Here is a 14,273-nt window from a genome sequence, read left to right on the forward strand (position 1 = left end):
AGTCAGCATCTTACTTTCTCTGCATCACCTAGTCTCTGAGTCACCTAGCTTTAGACAGTTGCTACCCATTGCAGGCTCTGGGACATTAACAACTAACTGTGAAGCAGCCTCTTGTCTCCTTCTGCAGCTATGTAGGTTCTTTACCCACATAACTCCTCTGTGCTTGACACTTAGCTGGGCTTTCCTCCAAATGGATTATACGTTTTGCAATGTAGTAAGAGCACCTTGTGTGCATTAGGCTGTATCCTAGATTTCATAGAAGAGTGCTTTTGCTCTCCTTTTGAGATAACTCTCATGGCAAAGTTGGTTTAAAAAGATGCTAAAAAGTTGGTTTTGCTGATCAAATTACACTCAGCCAGAGTTTAACCTACAACTGTATCCTGTTAAAAAGTTTTCATTATTTAAAAGTTTGGAGCCCCATTTTAGAGATCCCTTTGTACCTTCATCAAATGCTGTATTGCCACAGAAACATCTCTGAATGACAAGACATTTGGTGGAACAGCCCTACAGACTGATTTTCCTTGAGCAGGCAGAGTTCTGCTTTCAGGACTGCTCATAAAGGGCATGGCTTGGCATAAAGTAATAGATGCTGAGGTTCTTGGAATACTCAATGAAGAAAGAGAGAGATCCTTCAGATTCAGTTAACAGGAATAGTTTTATTTAGGTACTCTAACTCACCTTGCAGAAACTAAAATATTCATTTCAGTGCCAAGATGCTGTAGAAGTACTACATTTGCTGCATGTCCTGCTGGGAGAAGCTAGCAAGAGCTATTATCAAAGACTCCTTTTCTCCTCAGTCATTTAATAGTAGCAGCTTCTCTTTTATTCTGTGCACTCGGAGAGCAGAATAGGAAGTGATAATCTCCTTGGAATATAGCAGACACCTGTTTGATAAGTGGTAATTGCATTATTCCTGGAGGATTATCACAGTGGTGCTTGTTTCTTTGTAATGAAACTCCACTGTATAAGCAGAGCCGAGCTTCACTAGAAGATGTATGAAAATCCACTGCAACAGATTGAAGGTGCTTGAGACTGTAAACTGAGTTTCACTTTAAGTAAGTGTATGGTAAGTGGACTCACTGTGTAGTAGCAGAAGAAAGCTATACAAAATTACAGCATCGCTTTTGTTGTTTCATACATAAGAATGGTTGCTATTGGTAGAACTGCACTTGGGGTTTCTTCTAGCTGTGTACAGAGCCTGATATATAATAGTCTCAAATATTCCTTTAAAAAAATTGGTATTTAAAGAGTTTTAAATTCATCCATAGATAACTTTTAAAGTGTTCAGAATGGAGTTAATCTGGTCCTCTATTGGGATTTTTTTGTTAAAGTCCAATAAACTGTTGATAAAATGTGGAAACAAGAAATATTAGTTGATAAATCTATTTTAGACAGACAACTTCCTCTACCAAACAGGAAAAGAGCCCTTTTTTTCAATAACAGTCACTGGACTGAGTTCCTTTTCTAAATGTAGTTACTGCCCAGTGGTCGAATCACAGACCGGAGACAGATTTGTAGCTCTGCAGACTTTACTTATGACATTTAATAAAACACTTAAGCAACTCAAGCCTTCTCATTTCTAAGAGGAGGCCTGAGATTTAATACTGAACTTTCATAAAAGTCAAAGAAAAGTAGCTACATGGCCTCAGCTGGATTTCAGTACAAACTGGCCACCTTATTTTTGTTAGGTGACTGAGAAAATACAGCCTAAAATGTTGGGAATGTTTTTTGTTTGTCTAGTCCTTAGTGGTCTCTGAAAAGAAAGAGTCTTAATAAAATGCTTATATTGTTTTATTTATTTATGTTCTTTAGCATTTGTCATACTTGATACCACCCTACATCACCCAAGCACATTCCATATGTAGTTACACTGAATTAATGAAATTAATGCTTTTTTTACCTGCAACCACCCGAACCCAACAATTAAACATCTAAGAATATTAAAATAGAGTTGTTTATTAATACAACTTATTATTTCTAGTTTGGAATCTTTTTCCTTTACTTGAGGAGGTTACATCCTTAGTGCTTTTAATTCTATAGATGTAAAGAACTAAAAAGCTTTTCATACATTCCAGGTAAGGGAAACAGAGAATAAGAAACATTCTTTTCAGAAGCTCATTTTTAGAAGTCTGTAACCTCACATTTGCAAAAGGTTAACATTGCAAAAATCCAAATTCCTCAAAAAGTGATATCCAGGAAGAAGAGACAACATAAAAACCCTACCAGTGTTTGAACCATTTGTTGGAAGCAGTGTTGCTAGCACAACTGCTTAAACTCTGCCAGGGAATTATGTAGTGCTGGAAACATATCCAGGCACTCTTCTGTTTTGCCATCCAAAGCACCGTACAATGCTGTGAAGTAAATGGCATCCCACCATAGACCAGAAACGTGCCAAGTATTTGGCTGATACTCTTTGTGAATGCAAAGCAGTTCCCAAGATGTATCTGTGAATATCTGTGGGCAGTATGGGATCTGGATGAATCAAATTGGTTACTGGTTTATACTGTTGCTTGTTATTTCACTTAAAATTCTTCTTACAAAACCATTAAATAGATTTTTCAGGTGTCTCTGCTGAATAGCAAAAAACTAGGTGATTGAGAACAAAAAAATGTCGTGATGCCCTCTTCTATGGCAATTACACAGTTACTTAAAGAAAATACCAGAAACTAACAGGCACTGTTTTGACACAGAAGCAAAAAAATGAAACAGGACACTTAGACCTTGATTACTTTTCAGGCCTTATGCTATGAAGAATTCTGAGGAAAGGAAATGCAGGAAGGCATGTTAACTGTTTGGTGTTTTTGCAGTTGTCATGAGTCTAAATCCATGTTAAGTGCAGATGAATTTTTTACTTTTGCCATTGCAATATCAAAAGTGGGAGTAAGCAATATCACACAATACCATAAACAGACTGCAGATTGTGTGATGATCCTCAGAGAACTGACAGAAAGGTGGATGCTGGCGCTTTCCCACATTTTCAGGTACTAGAGGGATTCTCATCCTTTCTCCTAATAGACCTTTTCTTTTGTTTACCTTGGTCCTCTCATTGGGAAACATGAAAGGGATGAATGCTTTGACTTCTGGTATTTGTTGTCACCCAAAGGCAGTCTCTCTAGCTTGGGAAAGGTTTGGAAATCCAAATGTATCTATGAATAACACTCAGTGAATATAACTTAGTAGATCTCTTTTTTTTGTTTGCGGAGACAGTATTTTTTGTCTGTTCCTGGGACGTTCAGGAACGTGCAGTGAGTTATGACCTGGTTCCAGCCATATATATGTTTTGTAGGTCGGTTCACACAGGTGTACTTATTAATAAGCTCACTTGACCAATTTACATGCATAAATTTTAACCACGGAGTAATTAGCAAAAGCCTTGCCGAGGAACTGGAAATTTGGGAAACGTGTCATTATTTGCATATCAGTATAAAGCAATTACTAAATTAAAGAGTGCACGTTGTGACAAACACGAAGCTCCTTTACTGTTGCTTTGTCAGTGCACATTAACATCAACTTGATGTGAAAGCCTGGCTTTCTCTGCGTGAACTAAAAATCCTAAGGCAGAAGTACACAATGAATCACCCAGAGTTTGGAGGCTAGCACGCTGAATTGCCTTGGGGTGCAGACCGAGGAAAGAAAAAACTGATGTAAAAGACCATTGAGAAAACGTATCAGTGGAAAGTAATTAACTCAAGATCCACAATTAGCCTCATGCTCTATACTTAACTGTGTTCCAGGTCTTTCAGCGTTTATTTAATTCTGTTACCCAGTGTTTCAAGTAGCTGCAAATGGCTTGGCAGATTTTTCATCCTTTTTAATATTTACAGTTTTTGTCTAAGGAGAAGAATGAGCTCTGTAAGTGATCATGGGTATTTATTTCAGTCTCTCAAGTATATCTCTTTTTTTAGTCAAATCTGTCGTACAAGGAAATATTATTTCCCTTTCATTTCCTTCAAATATATCTGTGGTTTGAAGTACATTAAGTACTTACGATATCCTTCTGCTTTAATTCCTAACTTGCCTAACTAGGCTTAATCAAATGAGAAATAATCAAAATGAGGGATCGTTTTCCCTTTCATTCAGCTAGCAAATGAGAGTGATAGATTCACAGTAATACAGCTGGCCATTAACAGCAACCATAGCAAAATTTGGCATGTGTGTTGAACCAGTGTACCAGAGCTGGGTGTTCCCAGAGCACCGGGCACAACTTTTTCTCAAGCTTGTACAGAAATTCATGGTAGTATTTTATGAAGTTTGCTTTATTGTGGTTGTCGCTGTGACTCTAGCATCCCTCATCTGGTGTGTCTGAAAGACAAGAGTGGCCTGCTCGCTGTGCCAGGGACTCTGCTCCAGCCTCCCTCCTCCCATCCCGGGTGCTGTTTATCCACAAGTCGATTCCAGAGCATCTTCACCATGCTGCTGCCTGCAGCACATTGTGTAAAGATCTTCTAGGGTTGTGCCTTTATACTGCAGGAGCAGGAATAATGTGTATACATTTACATGCAACCTTTTGGAATAAACTGTAAAAAAAAATTTGGAGAATTAGGCAAAGCAATCTCTTCATCTAAATCATTTTTCCAAAATTTATTAATACTTAAGACACTTTTCAGTTCAGATATTTTGTAACTTTTGGGTTCTGTGGTTTAACTCTATAGCATTCCTTTGTGATTTTTATCTTCATTACAGTTCAAAGATCTACCATGGGAACATCACTGAAATCCTTGGAATGAGTTTCCTACAACCTGTGTTGACAGGTCTAAATTACGTACTCTGACACTGTTCTTGTGGCTGGATTAGAAACTTTTTTTTCATGTTAAACCTGCGATAAGTAATTGTCACAGCGCGCTGGCACAATGCTAATTTGAAGTGACGTGTCCAAACTGGCCTCCGTAACATGAAGAACCCTAACAGGTGTGAGGGGTGGATCTTCCCATGGGCCCTGCTGAACTCTAACAGGGGAAAAATAGTAGAAAAAGTGAAATGAACCTTGAATAAAGCTGTCAGCAGTAATTATCTCAACAACACTTTGTGAGGAGTTAAAATAAGCATTGCTGATTTATAACCTGAACACACTCCACCCTAGAGATTTTTTTTCATCCAGTTAGTGTTTAAAATGAAACGTTGAATACCTGTCAAGATTTTTTTGTGGTATTGAAGATGCGTAATGAAAATGAAGTTATTTTCCAGAGGAAGTTAATTTCAAGGGCTGTCAAATTTTTTTAAACTCTTCCGTTCATTTTAATATTTGTACAATAGTTTAATAAAACAAACAAGCCTAGAGCATACTTGACTGTTTTTCCCAGCTAATGGTATTTGATGTCAAAAGCCAAAGTGGGTGATGTAGAATTACATCCACATTGTATTGATGTTCAAGGAGGAATAAGGGTTTACAGGGTAGATGATGTGCTTTGGTTGATTGATTTATTTATTTTTTAACTATGTTCTAAACTTGAATAGCAGTATAGAGTGAAGAGCCCTTCAATTCTGTATAGTAAAACTTTGAGTCTCGTAATTAATTTCATGGAACAAAAAAGAGCCCTTGTTTCAGTAAATTTCAAAAAATGCCTTTGGTAGACTTTTTAAAAAAAAAATTGTAATGTACCTTCATTTTACAGTGGGGTACATGCTCATTGTTGATCTGATAACAGTTATGTATGGGTAGAAGTAATTTTGCAATCTGTAACTCACTAGCTTTGAGAAAAGAGTAAAGAAAAACCTTCCATCTCTTGAAGTTTTATATATGAACATATAGGAATTCTTAAGCCATATCTTTATGAAATGATATGCTAGAAACAAAATAGATTATTTAATGTGTAAAACCAGAAGTGGTGGGGTGGAAGTGTTACGCAACTCTTTGTTCCCAAGGAATTCAGTGGGGGTTTGTCCGAGCACAACAGGCTGGTTGAACACCAAGAACTAGAGCCACAGCAAGAACATAGCTCTCATAGCATCATATTTTAAAAAATGAGCAGCAGCCTCAGCTGTGGAGCAGCCTGATCGGTCTTGCTCCAGTGGTAAGCAACAAGTAGAGTAACTTATTTTCCAGGTGTTTTTTAATTTGTTCCAGTGTCTTTTGGGGAAATAAAATCAGGTTGAAATGGTCTGCAGTTCCTTAGACCGCCCTTCGAGTCTGACTTAAAGACCTGAGGTCTGAGGCATAGGTCTTTTGCCTTCATCTAGCCCTGTTGAAAAGTATTTCTGATTTCCCATTCTGCAGTTAGTATGGTAATCTCTTTGAACAGGGAACTTGGTTTCTCTGGTTGAGGAGAGATAGGTGACATCTTGGTAGGCTGGGAGAAACTAACTTGCTTAAATTTTTCCGCCATCTCCCTACCAAGAAGAAGGGATTAGCAATGATGAATATGCCTTGCAGACATCTAAACTGAAGTCTGTCTAGACTAAGAAGCGAGATAATTTCTCACTTATCATAATGTTACATACCCTGTCTGAACAGATGGGAATGGACTGAACTTGGAGATACAGAGAAGCTCCTTTGCAGGAGCCATGTGTTTCAGCCAAGATGTACAAAATGCATTAATTCTTTTTTCTTGTTTACTGTCTTACTACTCCTGGTGCACTTGGACTATGAAGGTGTTTGATCCCTAGTATGCCTTGTATCCAAACTCAGCGAGTACAATATACATTTAGAGTATAATAGGAAAACCAGGGCATAACTTCCCTTCTCAAACTTTTTAGTTCCTTTTCAAAGTTGATATAGTTGTCTTCAAAAGAGACTGTTTTGTCCCTAGATTCAAGAAAACACGTACGTGCAGACATCTGCGGTGTCATTGATGTTTATCATATTTAGGGGATTGGTTTATACTGTAATAAAAAGTCAGGTAACAGCATAGTAAGTCTAACATGAAAACTGAAATGCTTGATAAAGCTTCTTTCTCACCCCTTTATCCTTACCCTTTCTCTTACCTCATGAGGGAAGAAAAGCATCCTAGTAATTATGCCAACAAGAAAAAGGATCAAATTATATGCAAGAAACCTTCCAGTTATCGAGTATTTTGCTACCAGCACCTCAGTTGTAGGTTATTTTGAATAATCAAGCATGACGTGTTATGAACTGGGCTTGGTGATGTTTGTTTCTTTATACATTAGCCATGTATCAGTGAGTAAGCCAGTAAATTAAAAAGCTAAGCAATTCACATTTTGAGCACAGTGGAACCAGGATTAGGTTTCAGTCTGTAGGCAACTGTGCATTCATTTCCAACTAAGAATTTTTAGTGTGATATATGCCTGTTCTAAATCTCCACTTGTACTGCAGCCTGCTGCACAACCTTTAGAACGAGCTCTTGTTCAGCTGATGACCTCCTGATCTATGAATGTTATTTTGGGATATCATTTCCGTGTTTGTTAATATATTTGTTTCTAACGTGAAACCACAGCCAACTACTTCTGACATTTAGTTACAGCCAGAGTGCTAAACAGTGGCCACGAATGTCTGTTAGATTTCAGAGTTGTTACATACTGTAATAATTGTCGAGGGTAGTTGTGGTAGAATTCCCCATGTTAAAAGAGCTCTGATTCAAAGACTATTCAAGCTTAGTATGAACTTCTGTTCTTAATTAATTAGTTAACGTTTTACTTGCAATGACTTTACAACACTTTTAATTCTCTGAACGTTGCTCACGTTGTTTCCAGGGCAAAATAAAGGGGTTTAGGTTTCAAGATGTTTGTATAATCTCTATCAAAATTTGACTTCACAGGGTGAATAATAATTTTTTTTTGGCATATTTTTCTGGAGATAATCTTCCGTTACTACTTAAGCAGAGCACTGATTGTATGATAACATTCTCAAGCCAATACTGAGATGAGAGCTACTGCGGTTACTGAGTTACTGACTTGTGGATGTGGTTTATCCAGCCAGAACTCCATATTAGCATGCCTGCTAACAGGACATTTATCTCCAGTACAGATACTCTTGGGAGCTTGGCTTGGCTTATTTTTAGCTCTTTGTCAACAAGGGGAAAACAGGCCTTGCTAATTTTCTCCAGAATTAATATTGATACCCAGAACATTAAAAACATTAAGCATAATTCTGGAATTGGTTGGATGTGGTGCTCTAAAGATTACATTGCAGAGAGATGGATGGGAAAGGCACTGCACTGGGTGGAGTATCTTGTTCTCTTGGGCTAATTATGAGAGCTACAGCAAACAGAAGTTAAATATGCCATTTTGAAAGTTTTGGGATTAGGTAATCTGAGTGTTCCTTGACTGGTTTAGATTATGAAAACTAAAAGGCTAAAGTAGGCACTTTTTATGCTAAACCTACCCAACTACACAGTTGAACATATGCAGGTTTTAATTTTACCTGTTCAACGTTGTTATAGGAGGCATTAGAAAGCATGTGTACCCTTGGCAATTACACCTGGAGTGACATCTTTGGGGAAGGTTTCTGTCTGTGGTTTCTTCTACCCATCTTTGATAGTGAGTGCAGCTAGAAAACTGGAATTATAATTTTATCTAGCTATTTTTCAGGCTGCTAGAACTGGAGGGCAGGTTATTAAGACTTCCTTTTCCCTAATATACTACAAGCTGACCTTGAGCAGGACTGGGAATTAGTCAGCTTTTTATGGGAGATTTATGACGGAGAGTCAAGTATCGGAAAACATGCTTTTTTTTTTGTACACCAGAATTTTGTTTGCTTACCTTATCTCTGAGTATTAAAGGCAGAAAACATGGATTATTTTCCTTACCTCAGGAGAAAATCATGCTATGAGAACTCCCCCATTTAGTTTTCTATTTAAGCTGATTGTTTACAGCCAAACATAATTCCGTATTAGAAATACAGCTAATTGAATAATTTGACTGATTCATAGCGGTCAAGTATTACAGAAATTATGTTTCTTTTTTATTCTCTTTTTACTTTATATGAACAATCCAGCAGGTATGTCCATTACAAGGCTTTGGTTCTGGTGTGGTTTTGCCATGTCAGGTAATGCCTGTTGCTTCGCTTGCTGTGCACGAGCAAGTGAAATCTGGCATCACTGGTAGACTGGATCAAGTGTTCTGTGACTTTTCTGCTGGTACTTTGTAAGGCTTATGGTTTGACCTTTGAATTTCTGAGAGCAAGTGATCAAGAATGCCTAGTTTAGGTCCAAAAAAATATTAGAAAAGAAAATGTTTTGTCATGGAAAAGTATCACTCCAGTGAGTTGGAAAGGATTCTTCATTTGAGTAGCTCAAATGGTAAAGATTGCTGCTGTGAATTAAATAATTTCTCATTTTAAGTACTCTTTTAAACAGTCAAAAGTTATTTTTTAAAACTGACAACTACAAGGTGATACAGCCAAAGGGCTGTATTTAATAGCTTGCCCTGGTTTCAGGAACAGTGGTAAGTGCCTATATGCCTAAATAGATGTCTTAATGTACATGAAAGCAACCCAAACCAGCAGAACTCACAAAAACTCAAATGCTTGCTACTCTTACAGCAAACAAGTACTCAAGAAAGAGTACAAAATAAATTAATATTCCTTTCATTAAACATCATTTATGCTTGGTGGCTTGCAGTGATTCTTGTTTTAGAGCTACACACCTGTTGAGTAAAGGGATCTCTTGATGACAATATCCCATGAACAGCACAACCTCTGAAGCTATGCCAAAGTAGGTCCATTTCCTACCTGCAGCTCTCTTCTTCTGCAGGGTCACGTGTTTTGTAGCCTTTTTTGCCTATGGCATCTGTGAAACTCTGGAGTTCTGGAGAAAGTGTTCCTGCTGTTGATAAGCGCGGTAGGGAGTTTGATGTGCTCCAGAGCTAGCTGATACGGAAGCTGTCCTGCTAAAGATGGTTGACTTTCAGCAGCAATTTGGCAACTCACTCTCATTTTTGTCCCTTTGGAAAGGCTGTGCTTTCCAATTACAAGCTCTGAGAGGATAACAACAGGCCTACTGGTTAAGTCTGTAAATTATATGTGTTCTGACCTAAGTACAGGTCGATTAGTGGCAAGAAGAGTTGTTTTATACTGAATACTGGATTGCTAGAGAGGTTTGTGTCTGTAATTACATGCAACAAAGAATATGTGTTTCCAAAGTGACTGTGATGATTGAGGAAGAGGGTGCAGTTCTTTACAGGTTATTGCTTTATGTTGGCCACTTCGGAATATATTCCATAAGGGGAGATTCAGGCTGGACATTAGGAAGCACTACTTCTCGGAAAGGGTAGTCAGGCACTGGAATGCACTGCCCAGGGAGGTGGTGGAGTCACCGACCCTGGGGGTGTTCAAGGAAAGACTGGATGTTGTATTGAGGGACATGGTTTAGTGGGAGCTAGTAGTAATAGGTGAATGGTTGGACTGGATGATCTTTTAGGTCTTTTCCAACCTTGATAATTCTGTGATTCTGTATTAGAAAGCTCTTAGAGCTTCCCTTCGTGCTTACCTCATTAGATACAGTTGTCATTAGAAGCATTTTTGAACTGCTGCTTTTCTCTGTCAGCGTGTGGCTGAATATGAGGAATACCAATGTGTCCTATCCAGGTACTGCTTCCCTGATGCCATACACTGAGTTTATAATTTTTGTACCAGCATTTCTCAACAGATAGTTCTGCACCTGCGGGTCTCTGCTGGTATCACTCCTTCAAGCTCATACTGCTGTTTGTCTTTCTCAGATCTTCAGTGTCCTGATTAAATATCCCTGGACTGGTACGAGAGTCTGAGTGTGCTCTGTTCTTTGTAATTTCAGAAGTCAGCAAGAGTGGGAATTAAGTTGCGCCAACAAACTCTTTCTAGAAGATTTCAAGATGATGAGTCTATGGACTTGGCATTTTTCCTGTTGTTCTGAGCATGCGATGGCAGCACCCTGCTCAGTAATTTTGTCTGTGCTGCATTATGAACTATTTGAAATGTTAGGGTTTTAAATTGTTCTAAAGCATATTTCTAGAAGCTTTTATGTATAAATTATACTCTCTATGATGAAGAATAGCCTGTTAATTAAAGCACCTGTTCCCACTCCAGATACTTAAGTATTTCTAGGTTGATATGGAAAGCTCTTGACAAAGAAGTTCAAATCAGAAAAGATGTTGCTTTACTTTTAATTGCCAACATTAACAATTGGAAAGTAAATATAAATCAACTGACATTATATGTTTACAAATTAATTCAGTGTCTTAGTGTTAGAAAGCACAAATGAGCATCAGATTCATTGCTGGTCTCTCTAAGTTGTTAGGTTAGGTAGCAGCCAGTCTGTCTTTTAGTAGCTACAATAGATTTTAAGTATTCTTTGTGTGCTTTTAGCCCTGGTCATGCCATTACCTTTTTGTATACTGGTAGCAATCTGTTCAATATCTCTACTGTCTCTAAATGGATTCTCCTGCTGTCACTCTCCCTGGATTGTTTCTTCTCCTTAAAAAGCTGTAGGAAGCCACATTTGAGATAACTTAACTTAAACTTTCAACAAGCACAAGCAGTCTGCACACAGGGTTGGACAAGAGACCTGGCTTTTCAGTACTCACCTTGAGTTACTTTTTGCAAATCATTGTTGCCTGGTTCAGGTTGTTTCATTACCCATGTTGAAGTTTGCTGTCCATGGCACCAGACTGAGCTGTAAGTAATCTTTTGCTTAGTGTTGATGTGTTTATAATTTCCAAAATAAAGATTAAACTTTATGGTGCAAGAGTCTCTCTTGAGAGGTGACTCTCCTTTACCTTAGAACGAAGATAACAATTAGAGAGAAGTGTTTGTGCAGCTAAATTATTTGGAAATGAAAGGCAAAGCTTCTATTTGTTCCTTTGCAAAAAACTTACAAAAAAAAAAAAGCCAAAGGGGAGGGCAATTTCTCACACAAATGTGCACAAAATCCCAACATTCCAGCAACTGTCTGGGGAGTAGGATGAAATGTGCTCTGATGTTGAACCCCTTCTGCTGCTAGCTCATTTTTGAGAGACGCTTTGACACTATAATATAGGGTTGCAAATTGGAATTGCAACACCCTGCTATTGGGCCAAGTGATGAAGCAGCACAATAACTGCTTGCTTGATCTTACCACTCTTTCTTTAATGTGTATGTAAAAGATATCGGGAGCCTTTCCAGGCATCTGTCAGGGTATTTGATGCTGTTAGATAGGGAACTTCAGTCTGTGTGTGGTTACTGCGTGTCTGTGTCTGTGTTTTACCAGTATTTTATATAAATGTGATAAGTACAGGGCAAAGCTTCAGGTTTTGTAACTACTAAACTTTGTTGAATATTAAAAGTTTATAAAAATACTAATTAAACTGGTGGGTTATTATAGAGAATACAGTTCTTATGCTCTTGTCATAGGAGTTTCATAGGTAATTGGTCTTGACCTGTATGTCGTCTTTAATATTTCATTTGCTCCAGAGTATTATTACTCACTTCCTTTAAGATGATAGCTAGGCTTTTTATGCAGCTAAACTTCTGTTTAACCTTGCTATGAGAATGTGACAGTAGGCTAGTTCAGGCAGGTTAACATTCATTTGGTAACCAGCCTGCTTAATCAGCCTGCTTCAACCTGCAGCAAATTAAATCTTTGTGAGTTCTAGCAGACAAGTGATAAAGTCATTCTGAATTATGTATAAAAATAAATGGGGTATTTTCAGTGCTCATGGCAGAAAATGAAGTTTAAGGCTTATGATTTATTCTTAGGGCTTTGTTAAGAATGATTGAAATCTATTTTACCTCAATGTTTTTACAGTCTAATTAGGAAGATGCTGTATTTCTGAAATATATAATGTAAGTCTCATTCTGTGCCTGACAAAAATAGTAGTAATTTTTTTGTAGGATCTAGGAAATCTTATTCTGCCTACTCTGTGTTTCTTCCAAAGAAACCATTCAAAACAATATTTTGAACATACAGCCAGGACTATCTTTCTCCACATCACTAAGAGTTGTACACCACCAAATACTGTGTCAGGTCCTGATTCTGCAAGATTTAGATTTCCTGCCAAATGTTATTGCCTGTCTTCATTTAAGAGCTTAGTCACTTTGTAAGTTATCAAGATAGGGCTTAGGTGCTTCTGCAGATTCTGCTTGTGGTCATCAAGCTCACTGGGCTGGGACTGATGCACTTTCAGAAGAGGGCAGAAGGCTGGGTGTACTCTACAGGTCTGAAGGGTCCTTGGGCTGGCAAGGATAGCAGAGACCGTTCTGATCAGAGTGGACAATTCACATTTCCAGTCATATTGATTAGTACATTTCTAAGTACAATGTAGGATTAGATCTTCAAATATTGTTGTGTATTTGCAGGCATCTAGTAATCTTTTTTTTTCAAACAATGCTAGCTTTTTTCTATTTATTGTCTCATTAGTTTTGAAAAGTTGATATTTAGGCATGCAGCAGCAGGTAAAAGTGCAGCTTCTGTTCGCACTGGTAAATCATAGAATCATGAACATCTGTCTGCTGACTGCAACTTCACTGGCATTGCTGGGTTTGTGTGTCCATATGAGGAATGTCTCATGTGCATTTGACATTAACAGTGACCAAGGTGGAGATTAAACGTATTTTTCAGTAGCCACTGTAATTGTGTCTGATACAAAGTCTGGTGATAAACTGTTCTTTCATCTTCACTTCAACGTTTGTATATCGATTAGGAAGGAAAGATGTACATGTACTTCATAAAGGCAAACCCCTTTAAAAGTTACCATGTACAAATCATGGTGTAAAGTTCAGTACTGATTCAGGAGAAAAAGACCATACAAGACAGTTTTGAGTTTCCAGTTCCCTGTACTTTGTTTTGATACTCCCTGCATACACACCTGCACAACTCTGCCGTTACTTCTTTGAAAATTTTTACGTAAGCAATCATTTTAGTTTTCCAGGCTCCTTTCTTTATCTTTGTATAATTAATTTGGTCTTCTGCAGTGCAGCCTTCAGATCGAATCTCAAAGTACAAGCCACAGTTGAGACTAAGGCTTTAATAAACAATCATTGCTTTGTTTGTAGATGACGCTAGCTGTTTCGGGACTGACTTTTCCTTGCCATCGACTTACAGTTGGAAGAAGATCTTCCCCCGTACAAACAAGGGAACAGTCAGAGGAGGTAAGAACAGCACCGTTACTTTACCAGCATACTGCAGGAAGAAACAGTGACATCTCATTTTGGGGTCACTCTCACTGTTCTTTCTATTGTCAACTACGTCAGTAGAATTGCACTTAAAGGAATCCGTTTACGATTTCTATCATGTGTAATTGTGACAAAGTCAGGAACTGGGTAAATGAGTCATCAAAGAAAATGAGGAGAAACAAAGTGAGCAAGCCACAAGGTACTAAACATTGAAAAATGCCCCAAATGAGAGGACTGAAACATACATTTTTAA

The 14,273-nt window shown here is 38.0% G+C and overlaps 1 protein-coding gene across 1 annotated transcript in view; it reads left to right on the plus strand.

Annotated features, from left to right (window-relative positions):
* FAF1 (Fas associated factor 1) overlaps positions 1-14,273 on the plus strand; it is a 160,489-nt gene that overhangs the window by 89,128 nt on the left and 57,088 nt on the right. The window contains exon 9 of the mRNA XM_084266118.1: positions 13,901-13,996. Coding sequence (XP_084122244.1) covers positions 13,901-13,996 — 96 coding nt within the window. The remainder of the gene's footprint in view (positions 1-13,900; positions 13,997-14,273) is intronic.

The sequence above is a fragment of the Gallinula chloropus genome (genome assembly GCF_964237585.1).
Source record: "Gallinula chloropus genome assembly, chromosome: 6".
Taxonomy (NCBI): Eukaryota; Metazoa; Chordata; class Aves; order Gruiformes; family Rallidae; genus Gallinula; species Gallinula chloropus.